At 30.3% G+C, this 15,824-nt stretch overlaps 2 protein-coding genes across 5 annotated transcripts; one reads left to right on the top strand and one right to left on the bottom strand.

The window, feature by feature from the left end:
• The first annotated feature begins 1,906 nt into the window (after window positions 1-1,906).
• LOC110638747 (cullin-3A) lies at window positions 1,907-6,145 on the top strand. Of its 2 annotated transcripts, none has more exons than XM_058137632.1 (2): window positions 1,907-2,565; window positions 3,485-6,145. In XM_058137632.1, exons 1-2 carry the CDS (start codon window positions 2,405-2,407, stop codon window positions 5,520-5,522), a joined length of 2,199 nt encoding a protein of 732 aa, XP_057993615.1. In that variant the 5' UTR covers window positions 1,907-2,404; the 3' UTR covers window positions 5,523-6,145. The 2 variants fall into 2 exon arrangements, with proteins under 2 accessions (XP_057993615.1, XP_057993621.1); XM_058137638.1 differs by having other exon boundaries at window positions 2,423-2,565; window positions 3,406-6,145.
• A 2,636-nt stretch (window positions 6,146-8,781) lies between these two features.
• On the bottom strand, window positions 8,782-14,886 carry LOC110638758 (uncharacterized). 3 transcript variants are annotated; one of them, XM_058137612.1, is made up of 9 exons: window positions 14,720-14,884; window positions 14,463-14,579; window positions 13,394-13,476; window positions 12,062-12,145; window positions 11,821-11,896; window positions 11,639-11,711; window positions 11,173-11,246; window positions 9,352-9,445; window positions 8,782-9,088 (listed from the first exon to the last, which is right to left on the bottom strand). In XM_058137612.1, the coding sequence occupies exons 1-9, from the start codon at window positions 14,835-14,837 to the stop codon at window positions 9,031-9,033; spliced, it is 777 nt and encodes a 258-aa protein (XP_057993595.1). In that variant the 5' UTR covers window positions 14,838-14,884; the 3' UTR covers window positions 8,782-9,030. The 3 variants fall into 3 exon arrangements, with proteins under 3 accessions (XP_057993595.1, XP_057993607.1, XP_057993602.1); XM_058137619.1 differs by lacking the exon at window positions 8,782-9,088 and adding an exon at window positions 9,133-9,264 and having other exon boundaries at window positions 14,720-14,885; XM_058137624.1 differs by lacking the exons at window positions 11,173-11,246; window positions 11,639-11,711 and having other exon boundaries at window positions 14,720-14,886.
• Window positions 14,887-15,824: the final 938 nt, after the last annotated feature.

Genomic DNA, 15,824 nt, shown 5'->3' with positions numbered 1-15,824 from the left:
TTTGCTTGTTGTTTAAATGTTTCTTCGGGTGAAGCGGAAGTTCACTAATTGTGGTAATATTTAGAAAAAAATATTAATAATTTATTTAATTACTTTTTTTTAAAAATTAAAAAAAAATAAATATTAACATGATAAATAATTAATTTAATAAAAAAGATGTGATAATATTAATTTAAAAAATTATATAAATATTTATTATATTTTATAAAAATAAAGGATAAAATAAAAAAAAATTATTTCTTCTTACTCTTTTTTTAAATGTGATATATAATTTTAGACAAAATAAATAATTAAATATAATTATTATTTATAGACGAAAGAAGTAACATATTAAACTTTTTATGATGCAATTAAAATAAAGTCTAGGAATTAATGTTGATAAATATTACATTAAATATTTTAAAACAATAAAAGCGGAATATTCAATGAATTATGAATAATTAATAAAGTATTATTGATTGCATGTATTGAAAAGTTATTTTATCAATATTATCTTTATAAATAATTTAATAAATTAAAAAAATTCAATGAATTTTAAAATAATTAATGAATGAATATTTGGAAAATTATTTTTTTAAATATTATTTAAATCTTTATTTATTTTACGAAAGAAATACATTTCACACTGTTTTCTACTTTCTATATGTTTTTATCATTATTTCATTGTGTATTTTATTAAACAATTTATATTTAATAAAAGTATTTATTTTTTATTTAATAAAAATATAATAAATTTATTTTTTTATTCCTAATTTCACTTTATGTGTACATTCATTAAAACACAAGATAAATAAAATTAAAAGTATACTTTTATAAATCATCAATTTATAATTACTTTTCATTAAAAAAATTTATTTATATAAATTTTATATTAATCCGTGCATAGTGTGGAAAACACGATTATTTTAATAATAAAGCCAAGAATTTTAATGTTTTTTATATTTAACAATTTCATGCATTACATAGTATAGAGGTAAAGCTAAACCACCTCTTAGTAAAGGAACACTAAGCCATAGAAATTAATAATTTAAAATTGCAAATGAATTGTTTTACAAATCAAACATGATAAATATATATTTATAAATGAATTTGAGTTGATTAATTTTATTTAAGTTTATTATATTCATTTAATTTTTCTAAAATATTTAAATGATCTTTTTTTTAAAAAGTTAAAGCTCAATTAAATATTTGTACTTATTGAAAAAATTTAATTTAGCATATTTTTATTTTTTGTCTAGTTTTTTTTTTTAATTTCAATTTAAATTCAATTTAATAAAAAAATTGAGTTTCTTAATTTTTTTAATTTAAATTAAGAAATTAAAAAATTTAATTCTAAAATTAAAAAATTTAAACTTCTTAATTTTTTTATTTAAATTAATAAATAAAAAATTTAACTAATAAATTTTAATTTTTAAATTAAATTAAAAAATTTTAATTAATTTAAATAAAAATTAAAAGTTTACTAAATTAAATTTTTTTATAAGTATAGAAGTTAAATTCAACATTGTTCAGAAAAAAAAAAAAAACTAAAAGGTCACAAATAAGAAAAATTATTATATACATCAGATGTATATATATTATTTCTCATAATCATACGAGATTCACATTTTATATTATAAAAAAAATTATTTTTTTTATTATATCTAATCATTAGTCCACAAATAAATACTTAAACCGAGCCATAGGCCTTAACCATGCATTTTTTTTTTCTTTTCTGGACGCGCTAAAAATATTCAACTGCGAAACGTGTCCATTACGGTAACTAGTGAGAGTAAAGTACTAGAAGAACTATAAAGAAACGTTTCGAAAGTGGAACAAAATGAAAAAAAAAAAAAGAAAAAACCAAAATAAAATAAAGATAAACTAAAACAAATTCTTTGCTTCATCTTCAACAAAACGAAACGGCATCCAAAATCCACCGAAAAGGGCCAAATCTCACTCTGCCTGTTTTCAACACCCTCAATCATCCGCCTATTCTCCTTCTCGACCAACAGCAACGAACATTTTATTTATTTATTTATTTTTAATTTCTTCTTCTTATTCTTCTCCTTTTCTTGTTCATTTTTCCCCTAATAAAATCTTTTTAGGCCCCATGCTTCTTATCTGATTTGATATTTCTCACGCTCTATCTTTTTCTTTTTCTCTCTCTCTTCTTTTAATATTGTCCCCTCCCCCTCTTCCCCCTCCAAAAACATTCTGTTTCAAACCCTAATTTCCCGTCCGTACGCCATCTTCCTGCTAAATCCACCGGCGCGTCTCATTTCGATTAATCACTTTTCTTTTTGAGGTTCGTCGATCATTCGATCATCGCCGTCAGATCAATTTTTCGGTTTATTAATCGTTTGTTGTGGATTTTGAGGGGGAGATCGGGGTTTAGGTTACGGATTCGGATCCGAGGGGAAATATGAGTAATCAGAAGAAGAGGAACTTTCAGATAGAGGCGTTTAAGCACCGGGTCGTGGTGGATCCAAAATACGCTGATAAGACCTGGAAGATTCTGGAACATGCTATCCATGAGATTTACAATCACAACGCTAGTGGCCTTAGTTTTGAAGAGCTTTATAGGTTTGTGTTTTTTTTTTTTCTTTTTTTTGGCTTTGAGCTATGCGATTCTGTAGATTTTTGCATGTCTGTTTGGATTTTTTGAGTTTAGCGATGATTTGAAGCTTTCTTCGTTTTGTGGAAAGGATGGCTGATTAGATTAACTTTTTAAGCGTCAGATTTTTGTTGTTTGATCATTATTTGGTGATTATATGTAAGTGTGGTAAACATAGTGTTTGGTTTCCTACTTCCTGCTCGTTTCGTATTTTTAGGACTTCGATTTTTAACTAGATGATGTAGCTTGTGGTCGCTCTTTGGGGGCGTTGGTGGCCTTGGTGCATATTTGGTGAAAGTTGTTATTAGTAAATTAATTTTACTAATATTTGTGGAGCATTTGATTGGAAAAGATTATATGAGAAATGGATGTTAGAGTTTATCGATTATACTTGCGCTAAAATTTGTAAGGAATCAGCTTAGTTAGCAGATGACGCGTTTGTGGCAGATAGAGAGTTGATTGCCAGTTAAGAAACTTTCATGTGGCTGCAGACTATAGGGTGGATAATATGCAGGAAATGGACTAAACTCTAAAATAATGTTTTCCATGCTTAAATTTTATTTAGATGAGGAAGCATGTGAAGGTCTGAAATCCTTATTGTGGAGATAGAGAGTGATGGAAATTTTCTAGTACTCTTTTCATTCTGTATCATGCTTTTTTTATTGGGTTTTTTAATGTTGCTGAAGTTTATCTGTGTACTTTTAATTTACATGCTTATCTAGAATAATCTATTGTGTCTGGTTATTGTCTGACTTGCTTTTTTTTTTTTTTCCTCCCACGAATCTGTCTCCCCTCTATCCAAAACCAAGAAAAGGAGAGGGGAAGGGGCAAAAGCACACTGAATTCAAGTGGTTGTGTGTCTAATATACAGTTTTGGCATAATTTCAGGAATGCCTATAATATGGTGCTGCACAAATTTGGTGAAAAGTTGTATTCTGGTCTGGTTTCAACTATGACTTCACATCTTAAAGAAATATCAAAATCTATTGAGGCTGCTCAGGGAGATTCATTTTTGGAGGAGCTGAACAGGAAATGGAATGACCATAACAAAGCGTTGCAAATGATAAGGGATATATTGATGTACATGGATAGAACGTATATTCCAAGCACTCATAAAACTCCTGTTCATGAGCTTGGATTGAACTTGTGGAGGGATAATATCATACATTCCAGCAAAATTCAGACAAGGCTTCTAAATACACTTCTTGAACTAGTACATAGAGAACGGACCGGTGAAGTTATAGACCGAGGGTTGATGAGGAACATAATTAAGATGCTTATGGATTTAGGTTCATTGGTTTACCAAGAGGACTTTGAGAAGCCGTTTCTTGAGGTTTCTGCTGAGTTCTATAAGGTTGAATCACAGGAGTTCATTGAATGCTGTGACTGTGGTGAGTATTTGAAGAAAGCTGAGAAACGTTTGAATGAAGAGATAGAGCGAGTGACACACTACTTGGATGCAAAGAGTGAAGTCAAGATAACTAACGTGGTTGAGAAGGAAATGATTGCCAACCACATGTTGAGTTTAGTTCACATGGAGAATTCAGGCCTGGTAAATATGCTTCTTGATGATAAATATGAGGACTTGGGAAGAATGTATAACTTGTTCCGTCGGGTTCCTAATGGTCTTCTAACAATACGAGAAGTGATGACTTCCCACCTAAGGGAGACTGGTAAGCAGCTAGTTACTGATCCAGAAAGGTTGAAGGATCCAGTGGAATTTGTTCAGCGTTTGTTGGATGAAAAAGATAAATACGATAGCATCATAAGTTTGGCATTCAGCAATGACAAGACATTCCAGAATGCTTTGAATTCCTCTTTTGAATATTTTATTAATTTGAATGCTCGCTCTCCTGAATTCATTTCATTGTTTGTGGATGACAAGCTTAGAAAAGGTCTAAAGGGAGTTAGTGAGGAGGATGTGGAGGTTATTCTTGACAAGGTGATGATGCTGTTCCGCTACTTGCAGGAGAAGGATGTATTTGAGAAGTATTATAAACAGCATTTGGCTAAGCGACTGTTATCAGGAAAAACTGTCTCTGACGATGCAGAGAGAAGTTTGATAGTCAAACTCAAGACTGAATGTGGATATCAATTCACCTCGAAATTAGAAGGCATGTTTACTGACATGAAGACCTCCCAGGATACTATGCAAGGGTTTTATGCAAGCCATCCTGAGCTAGGAGATGGACCTACACTGGTTGTCCAGGTTTTGACAACAGGATCTTGGCCAACTCAGCCTAATGTTACTTGCAACTTGCCTGCTGAAATGTCAGCACTATGTGAGAAGTTCAGGTCATATTACCTTGGTACCCATACCGGTCGGAGACTGTCCTGGCAAACTAACATGGGCACAGCAGATGTTAAAGCAACTTTTGGGAAGGGTCAGAAACATGAGTTGAATGTATCTACATTCCAAATGTGTGTTCTTATGCTGTTCAATAATGCTGACCGGCTTAGCTACAAGGAGATTGAGCAGGCAACAGAGATTCCTGCTTCAGACCTAAAGAGGTGCCTGCAATCCATGGCATGTGTAAAAGGGAAAAATGTACTTCGGAAAGAGCCCATGAGCAAAGACATTGGTGAGGAAGATGCATTTTTTGTCAATGACAAGTTCACAAGCAAATTCTACAAGGTGAAGATAGGAACTGTAGTAGCACAAAAGGAATCAGAACCTGAAAAGCAGGAGACTCGGCAGAGAGTGGAGGAGGACAGAAAGCCTCAGATTGAAGCAGCAATAGTTAGGATCATGAAATCAAGGAGGGTTTTGGACCACAACAATATAATTGCCGAGGTCACAAAGCAGTTGCAGTCACGATTTCTGGCCAACCCCACGGAGATTAAGAAACGTATTGAGTCTCTTATTGAACGAGATTTCTTGGAGAGGGATACCATTGACAGAAAATTGTACCGTTATCTTGCTTGAAGGGATAGCTTGAGCAGGTGACTCTTTTTTCTTCTTGTGGGATGGTTTAAGCATTGCCAATTGGACTTGTACCTTGGTAAGTGGAAAATTGTTATAGTTCCGCAAGTTTATTGGATTTTAATGAATACCATTTATTTCTGCTTTCATTATTGCCTGCAATGCTGTTAACTGGCCTGAAAATTTTGGCCAAATGTATAATGTTTCTTCCTTGGCCGTTTTCCTAATTCAAAAGGATGTCAATAATTAGATGACTGCAGTGCTTGTAGTATTAGTAGTGGAGATAGCAGGGGGGGCGTGTCCATTCATATTTGGTTCAACTGAATATTGACAGGTGCAATATTTTATGTTCATCATTTAGAAATTTTCATGAAAGAGCTGTATTAGATTTCTTGAAGATTGCATCTTGATTTTTGATTTGACTACAAAGAGAGGCTATGTCTTTGATTTGACCACCAGGGGAACGTATTATTTTTGGCAAATTTGAAGCCTTTCTTCTGTGTCTTAGCAGGAGTTGCCTATGTAAAATTTTGTACAGGCGTTGCATGTGCCTGAATTGCGTAAGCTTTATATTTCAGAATGTGTTAGTTCGAAGTGATTAATATTGATGCTCTTGGATTCTGGTATCGCTTATTCCTTTGCTTCTTCATCCGGCAGATAGCGAGGTATCCAGATGTCGATTTGCGTATCTTACCATGTAAGATTATTAGAAATGTGTGAATATTATATTTCACTAGCCAAATATAGCATTAGCTTGGATCCCTTATGTTAGCAAAAAGGATCATGGACATTTTAATGCATAATTAGTCTGCATGACGAGTATTAGTGTTATTTTCATGTACATGATTGTTGATGTCTTTTAAAAGGGCCGCGGCCGCCTATGGCAGTTGGGGGTAAATTGTATTTATTGTTGGTTATTTTATTTTCGTCGTTGAATTTTAATTTATTAAAATAAAAATTTTTAACTGTAATTTTATTTTAAAAAAAGTTATTTTAACTTGTAATGATATAGTAAATTATATCGAATTAAAATAAATTTATAAATTATTATTTATTATTGTTTTATATATAAATTAAAATATTGATAAAATATTATAGATTGTGAAAAAAAGTACTTTTATTTTTTTAATGTAGATTTCTAAAAAAAGAAAACGGTGAAGTAGAACAATTTTATTTAATAAATTGAAGTTGTATGATGAAAATGAAATAATCACGGTTGGTGGTGCAATTACTCGCAATTGTTGGAAAGAATAATGTTGGAACTGTGAGTCGTGAAATCTGGAATCAGCCAGTTAGAAACGTCATGGGATTGTTTGGTTTAACTGTTAAGTTTAACTATAGTAAAATAAATAATTGATGGTTGATTTATATTAAGTGGTTGATAAAATATTATTATTGATATGTGAAATGGTTAATAAGTGTATATATATTTATTAAATTATAAATTTATTATATTATATTATTATTAAATAAAATATATAATTATTAAATTAATATATTATATTATTTATTATATTATATTATTTATGTTATTATTAAAATAAGAAAATAATTAAATTTTTTAAAAATAATTAAATAATTTTAAAAATATAAGTAAAATAATAAAGTAATTATTGTTATTGATAAAAGAAAAATTTAAAATTAATTTTAAGTTTTTAGATATAAATAAATATTTTATATTTTATATTATATATTTTATGTTATTAATAAAAAATATTTTAATAAAATTAAAATGCGTTAATTAAAATGTTAAAATTATAAATGAAAAAAATAAAAATATTAATAATATTAATTTTTGAATTAAATAAAAATAAATAATATAATTAAAATAAAAAATCAAATCAAATTATCTATTAACTAACGAGAAATAATATAAAGTGCGACTGATAAGTATCAGATCAATTACTTATCAATTATTAATTTTATTTTTTTAAACTCATTAAATATTATATTTTATTTATTTAAATATAGAGCAGCTACCAACTCCATATAACACGTGAATTAAACACTATCGTTAATGGTGCCACCAGACTCCGTCCATGGCAATGCCAAATTCAGTGGTTTGACAATGGCTGTCATTGACCAAGGCATCCCTCTTTAATTTTTTTTTTTTGCCCTATTTCCTTTCATTTTTGTGGACTCTTTTTTAGCCCAATTTGTATGACTTGGATGGAATGTTAAGATTTATTTATTTTTTTCCTCCTTTGCAAAGTATGTCGTGAGGATAGGAAATCCTTTAAACTGTCATATCAGTTAAAAAAATTGCTGATTTCTAATTTGCATCAAATAGAAGTTCAATCTTATACTATATTTAATAGGCTAATAAAATGCAATAAAAAATTTAACAGCTCTTAGATAAATAATTTATATTGAGATTTATACAAAAATAATTAAAATATGTACATAATTGAAATAATAAATATATAAATCTCAAAATTGGTAATAAAAAATGACATGATAAGAAAATTAGAATAAGGTTCAATTTACCCTCTGTACTAGTACTTATTGGAGAGATTCAATTTAATTCATTTTTAATTTTTGATCTAATTTAATTCATAAGTTTTGATTTATACTCATATTAGCCCAATTAACAAAAATATCATTTTTTTAATATTAAAATATAATATAAAATAATTTATTTAATATTTTAATTATACAAATTATACAATATAAAAATAATATTTTAATATCATTTAAAAATATTTAATTATTTTGTTTAAATAATATTAAAAAATGACTTGTTAATATTAAAATATTATTTTTATATTGTATAATTAATTAATTAATTTGTTTATATATCAAATAATTTATTTAAATAAATTATATAATATTTAATTATTTTTTAATATTAAAATATTATTTTTTATATTATATAATTAATTAAATAAAAATATTATTTTTATTATTCAATATTATTAATTAGAATAGTAATAATTTTTAATTTTAATTAATTATATGAAAATATATAAATATATTTTTTTTATATTTTCAGTTTAATTAATAATACTGAATAATAAAAATAATATTTTTATTTTTATTAATTAATTATACAATATGAAAATAATATTTTAATATTTAAAAAATAATTAAATAATTACATATTTTTGTTAATCGATCTAATTTAAACATAAATTAAAATTTATGAATTAAATTGGATAAAAAATTAAAAATAGGTTAAATTGAACCTCCCAACTAGCACAGGGACAAATTAAACCTTATTCCTAAGAAAATTGACATTAAAAAAAAAAAAAAAGAAACCAAATTCATCAATACAGTTGCAACTTACTGAAGGGGAATTTTTATCCCCTGTCAACAGTTCCCTCTTTCTCTTAGGAATGCATAATATGCCAATCTTTCAAAAGGTCACTTCCACAGATTTCCACAGATTTTCATCAATGCTATGATAAACTCAGTTCTTTCAACTTAAAATTTACATGGTATCCAAAACATAAATATATCCAAGAATTACAAAGACTTGAATTAGCACTAAGAACTGTTGACACCTAATTACTTAGGCAAGGATGCGATTTTGTATATCTGTGAATGTCTTGACATCTGCTCCCCATAGCCTGCTAATTCAGATACTAGCAACTGTTACAGTCCACATTCGAGGTTCTTGAGAAAGCTAATAAATTTAATTACCCCCAACTGAAATGTAAGATATTTATTACATTGACTTGTGTGAACCAATGTATATGGAATCATATATCAAAAAGAACCGTTCTGTCATAAAGTAGGATTAGCGCTGGGAATGAAAAACAAAGCTTGAATTACATGAGAGTTTAGACACGTCTACAGCAAGTGATTGTTAAAGATCATAAGCTGCACTTACCAGCAATCAATACCAATTGCATTAGCTCCATCCTTGTCTGCCTTGAGATCATCTCCAACATGTACTGCCTTGCTAGCCTCCACATTTACTTGATCTAAAATAAATTTCATTAGGTTTTGCAGCATAAGAGATTATGGGAGTTAGTACTAAATTTATTTATTCTTTAAAAAGAAGGATTGAAGATGGTGTAGCTCCAATCCCTTCACCTCAGATAAAAAGAAGAGTAAATTACTATTGCATCCCTAAGGTTTGACAGTATTGACGATTTAGTCCCTACTTTTTAAACATCAAATGATTTAGTCCCAACTATTTTATTCCGTTAACCATATAATTCTTCCATCTACATTTTGTACCTTCGCCGCTAGGCAATGTGCAAAAAGGTGGTCAAAGTTATTAAATTTAATTTTAATGCCCAAGATGCCCTTGAGGGGCAAGGACAAGATAAACAAAGAACTCACATCTCCTTCATCTTTTTCCAGCACCTTCAAACCTCCTTGTACCACACCCTTGGACTTTGAATTTTGAATTAAGAAACCAACTAACAAACAATTTCCTAAATATTGTACAAATAGTAAATCCTCCACAAATAACCAAAGCCACTAATCATTCAGATTTGATAAATCACAATCTTAATAGATATCAAGGAAGAAAAATTATAACTAGTAATAACAAGAAAAACCAAAGATTTTTGCAAAAAATTAATGTCACCCATTGCATTTTATAGAAAATCAAAAATTAAAATACAAGAACTGATTAGAGAAGATTAGATCTGATGAAGCATCTTTTACTCTTGATCATTGACATTGGAATTTGGGAAAGGAACAAACTGATTTTGAATAACGCAGGAAACCTTGACCTCGCCTACACACCCAACACCATGAAAATGAGATATTGCTCTTATGGATCTTCCCACTACAATAATTCCCACAATTATCACCTTGAATGTAGTAGCTTCAATATTCTCAATCTCCAAGCAAAGCACAAAAGGAGAGAATAAAAGAAGATCAAAGCAATCAGTGAAAGGGGTGGCATTAGAGAGAAAGAAGAGAGAGAATATGAAGACAATGAAAGTGGTGGGTTTAGATGCTTCTGTGAGAGGCTTTTCCATATATATTATAGGTAATTTTGTCATTTCATTCATTCTAAAGGCAGAAACTAACAGGACTGATTGATAAATGGAACAAACTTATAAGGACTATTTCATTTGATTTAAATAAGGCAGGGACTGACTTATTAATATTGTCAAACCTCAGGGATATTATAAAAATTTACCCTAAAAAGAAATAACAAAAGAATGATTCATCTATATATTGACTACTGTTAAGCATCATGAAAGAACAAATTGTATGTCTAAGCAGAACTATTCATAACAAGCATGCCATTTAAACTTCACTAGTATGAAAGATAAAATAGCTTTAGACATTCTTATAGTTATCCAATAGAGATGGGAATCGGATGCTCAAAGCCAATTGAATGATGGGAGTTTCCTATAGGCACATGCCTATGACCCTAGTTAACAATGGAAATTTTTGAGGTGTGCACCACATACTAATAGTCTACCATAGCGTCCACAAGGTATAATTGTAATGTGAGGGTCCAATCCATCTGGACAGTTGTGCATTTGAAATGAAGGAGTATTTCCGTTATCCTTCAATTGAAATACAAATCCAAATCCCTCTTCATTTAAATACTTGCCTAGCCAATTGAACCCTAAGGGAATTTGGCCTTGTATACTTATATTATAGTTGCCTCCTCTTCTCACCTCCCTTCCCTGCCCCTCCACACTTTGTCAATAAGAACTGATTGTGTTGTATTTCATACCTAAAGCAGCTTTAAATATATTTGGATCTGGTTTTTCATATCCAACTTCTGAAGATACGATTAGAGCATCAAACCTGAAAAAAATGTGAAAATTAAAAAAAAAAAAAAAGATCTTAAAGCGAAGAAACATATCTCGATGCCTCGTAATCTGTGATTTCCTAAATGAGTTGACTATGTACATTTCAGCAATATCATAAGCCTCCAAAAGGGTAAGAGGACAGGATAAAATTTTAAATTTCAAAGTACTCTTATAGAGAAGTGAAGAGTATGATACTCTTATACTGTAGATAAAGACAAATATGTAAACACAGTTACTTTGGACCTTATGAAGAGTTCAGCCACCTTGATGAACAGCTCATTCAAGATTCATAAAAGAAGCTGCTCGGTCAATGAAGTGAAAAAGCCAGTCCGCAGATAGACAGAGAAATAAAGAGAGGTAAAAAAGGAGGAAAGGTTTGATGCTTACAAATCTATAACATTTAGGTCCTTTAATAGCTTCCTTAAGCGGGTGTCAAAATTGGATACAACAGCCAGCTTAACTGTGTCATTACTCACCAAGTTAAGAAAAACAAGAAATGATTCATTCCAGGACATTGGTTGTTGCTAGAATTAATGCATGAAAAAAGGAGAAAACTTGATGAGTATGACCTCCAGTATCTTTAAGAAGGAATAATGTTTCATAAGCCCCATCTGGAAGGCGCCATGCATCGCCATTTGCATAGTACTGTATAAAGCAACCATTGGCACTTGAGACAAAAGCCTCCAATATTGAAGTAATCATTAGAGAAATTTATTGCATTTTGGTATCTGTAAATAATAAGAACTAGACATATATGCATTCAGTAAATTTATTTCAATACTATAATACCAACAGAGAGAGGAATGTTACCTTATAGACTTCTTCAAAATAATCATCATTAGTGCAACCAGTGGCTTCAGAAACAACAAGTTTCCAAAATGGCCTCCCATCTCCCTGTCAACGGTAGAAGAAACACAAAATAGACTGGACTTAGAGCTTCCAATGTACAGAATAAATTGCTTTTAAGTTCAAGAAAACACCTGGCAAGCAACAAATAATAAAGAGAGCAATATATCGAATTTTTTAACAGAAAAAGATAAGAGCACTAAATCATAAGTTTCCAACAGCAGGATGTATGTCATTTACTTAACAAAACACTGCCAAGCTACGTTGGGACCAATTTCAGCATTTCTAACTAATAACCTTCTTTATTGCCAGAGAATCACAACAATAGGAAAAATAAATAGAAGAAATTTTAGCTTCTAAACAAATCAGAACTTATGGAGCCTTTGGATGGCTGCTTTTCATGAAGCAGGGTTCAATGTTCCATTCAACTCATACTATGTGATTGACTAATTGCTCACAGAACATGTCAGCATAATACACAGTATGATACTAATGATTGCTTCATACAAATTCAGGAAACTTGATCTGTTATTTTACATTAGCAAGGAACAGTTGTGCTTGCTTGACCAAAGCAAGAGGGTGGATTTGTTAAGTGTTACCTATTAAAATGCGTCGCCTATGGATATCTACATCTTTCAAAGATGCACTATAGCAAGCACAAGAATTATCTAGCATGCATTCTTTTTGAAGTAACATGACCTTCAAAGTTCAACAAAATATAGTAACAATTAACTCATTTGGGAACCAAAATTATCCACATAAAGCTTGCTGAAGATAGGAGAATCACATGAGAAACCTATAAGATCAGTAAAAATGTGGGAATGGATAATTCGTGGATTAAGATATAAATAAATTTTGAAAATAAGGCATATACATCTAGGACAACAAATAATTCCCCATCAGAACTAAATAAAATAAAATTATGAAATGCCATGTTTGGATACCAACATTTGAAATAGAGGAATTTATATTTAATTTTATTATAAATTATTGATAAATTATGGATTTTAAATAACACCCTATAATTATTAAGAACTTGTTAGAGTGGATTTAAAATAACACCACTAAATAAATAATTTCAAATCCACGCTTTAATAACATTCGCTCCATATTTATAAGCCTAACATATATTCACGACTCTAATAAATTGAACAAAATGTATACTATTATCAAATTCAAATCTCATATTTCAAATTCCTCCATCCAAACATAATACAAGCTTTTCTTTCTTTTTTTTTTTTTTTTTTTTTTTTTTCCTATTTGAGACTACAAAGGCAATGCAGGAACAGGAATGACCTGGTAACGTAGCTTTTCAGGCCATGGGGCAGCAAAAGCTCTCTTAAATCCCTTCTTTATCTCCACTGAACTTGTAGTCAGACCTGGAACCATAACCAATAGTTTAGAAATTAGTTAAAATAAAGCAACTCAACTCAACTCAAAATAACCATAACCAAGAATTTGGAGTTGGCTATAAGGATTCTCTTTCTCCAATCTAAACGATTTTGGGTTAAATCCTCAGAAATGTGTAATGCTTCTAGATCATGTTGTACTACTCTTCTACAAGTCAGTTTAGGTCTAAACCTTCTTTTCTTACTATCCTCTAACCTAATGTGCTCTACTTGTCTAACTGGAGCATCCGTATGTCTATTCTTCACATGACCAAACCACCACAATCTCATTTCTCTCAATTTCTTCAATTAACACCACTACTACTTTTTTTCTAATACTCTCATTATAGATTTTATCTAGTTTAGTATGACCACTCATCCACCTTAATATTCTCATCTCCGTAACTTTTATCTTAAACACATACAACTTTTTCAGTGTCCAACACTCGCTACCACATGACATGGCCGGTCGTATGGCTTTAAGATAAAATTTTACTTTCAACTTATTGAGAATCTTGCGATTACATAAAAATCTGGTGACACTTTTTCACTTCAACCATCCGGTTTTAATCCTATGACTAATATACTCCTCATATCCTCCATTTACTTGAAGAATTGAACTGAAATATTTAAAGTAATTACTTTAGTACAGTACCACTCCATCTACACTAACTCCTCCTTGCTATCACCAGTTAGTTCGGCGTGAACAAAGTGATTAAAATAAAGCAGACTAAAATAAAAATTTAATAAAGTTGGCTCACATGAAGGCAAACAACTTAAACAACACAGTACAAAATTTAAACAATTCACAATCGAATTACTCCAAAAATTGATCATCAGCAAGGTAGCAATTTTGAGTCTTATGGATGGCATTTATACCAAAAGGTAAATGTTCCCAACCTAAAGAAAATTTACCACTTAAAACATAATAGTGGTAAATTACCAGACAAAAAGAGAAAAAGAAAAATGAAACAAACCATATTTGCTCCCAATAGAAGCATAGGTTTCCTCGACAGGCTTTGCCAATTGCAAAAGGGTTCCTCCAGCGTCCAACAATAAAGCATCATATGCCTTTATAAGGGACTTTGTTCCTCCTAAAATATGGGAAAAAGGTAAAAAAAAATTATAATTATAATTAAAATTAAGCGATCTTCGGTCAGAGGATGAAATGCCCACATATGCTAATGTAATGTGGAAGAAAGAGAAACAGAAAACCCTTTAAAGGGACACTAACCAGAATGGATGGGCATGGAAGAGCAGCGAAAGGAAGGATTCGAGGTTTTTAAATTGAGAGGTTTTAGAGCTCTTCGAAACGCATTTCCATTAAAGCATCTGGTCAAGCAAGCTTCCATTTCAACACAAGGCCAACGTTGGTCAGGATGACTACTCCTAGGCGTCTTTAATGTTTTGGCATTTTTTAATCATTGTAAAGTTACTATAGAACCCTCCAGATTTTTCTTAATATACAATTTGGTCCTCCATTTCTGAAACACACATTAATTATTTAATTTTCTTTTTTTTTTCGAATTTTTTATTGCTTTTTTGATTTACAAGAAAAGTGCACAATTAAAAAGAAAATGATTTATAAGAAAAATTACATGATTGAATTTGATTAAAATTAAACATTAAACTGTTTGATTTTGAAAAGGAGAGGATTGAAAAATGCATCATATCAAACTTAAAAATTCCATCTTAATTTTTGTTTCTCTTAATTTTTAGATTTTTTTAATCAAATAGTGAATATCATTCACGATAAAGAGGAAGAATACAGCTTATCTTGGTTAATCAGAGAAGCTAACCGAGCATGATTCCATTTAAAAGTAGATATTCATTTTTTTTTAAAGTAATAATTCACCAAGTGTTACAAGAAAACTAAGACACACGGCAGAGATTAATGTCCATATAATTTCCTTCGTTGCCTATTTGTAGTCTCAATGTGAAGGACATTTTAAGACGAAACTAAATATAGGAGAGTGCACAGGACAGGAGAACATCAATCCATTTAGGTTCCTCTAACTATAAGGGAGAGACATGGAAAGGCCGGATACGAGATACTGGAGGAAATTAAACAGAAAGCAGCAAGCATCCTCAATTTATTTAACTTCCTCCAATCCTCACATACGACTTAGACATCAATTATCATTCGACTCGTTGTAGGTGCTTGTAATAGATACAAATCGTGTGATGGTTGTACATGAAATATTGGAGGAAACTAAACATAAAGCAAAACAAAATGCCCATTGTTCAATTTCCTCCAATTTTCACATCCAACATCTACAACTACAATGGAGTCTCAGACTCTTCTCTTCCTCTTTTTGCCAGGCAAAGTATTTGTTGGA

Source organism: Hevea brasiliensis, chromosome 2, assembly GCF_030052815.1.
Source record: "Hevea brasiliensis isolate MT/VB/25A 57/8 chromosome 2, ASM3005281v1, whole genome shotgun sequence".
NCBI lineage: Eukaryota > Viridiplantae > Streptophyta > Magnoliopsida > Malpighiales > Euphorbiaceae > Hevea > Hevea brasiliensis.
This window is presented reverse-complemented; position numbering and strand designations above follow the sequence as displayed.

Excerpts from the sequence above, each read along its gene's own strand:
- LOC110638747 (XM_058137632.1), top strand. The coding sequence starts at position 2,405 with ATGAGTAATCAGAAGAAGAGGAACTTTCAGATAGAGGCGTTTAAGCAC. Across the intron at positions 2,566-3,484 it reads AGTTTTGAAGAGCTTTATAG|GAATGCCTATAATATGGTGC; the intron begins GTTTGTGTTTTT and ends GCATAATTTCAG.
- LOC110638758 (XM_058137612.1), bottom strand. The coding sequence starts at position 14,837 with ATGGAAGCTTGCTTGACCAGATGCTTTAATGGAAATGCGTTTCGAAGA. Across the intron at positions 13,477-14,462 it reads TTCTATTGGGAGCAAATATG|GTCTGACTACAAGTTCAGTG; the intron begins GTTTGTTTCATT and ends TTATGGTTCCAG. Across the intron at positions 9,089-9,351 it reads GCAATTGGTATTGATTGCTG|GCTATGGGGAGCAGATGTCA; the intron begins GTAAGTGCAGCT and ends CTGAATTAGCAG.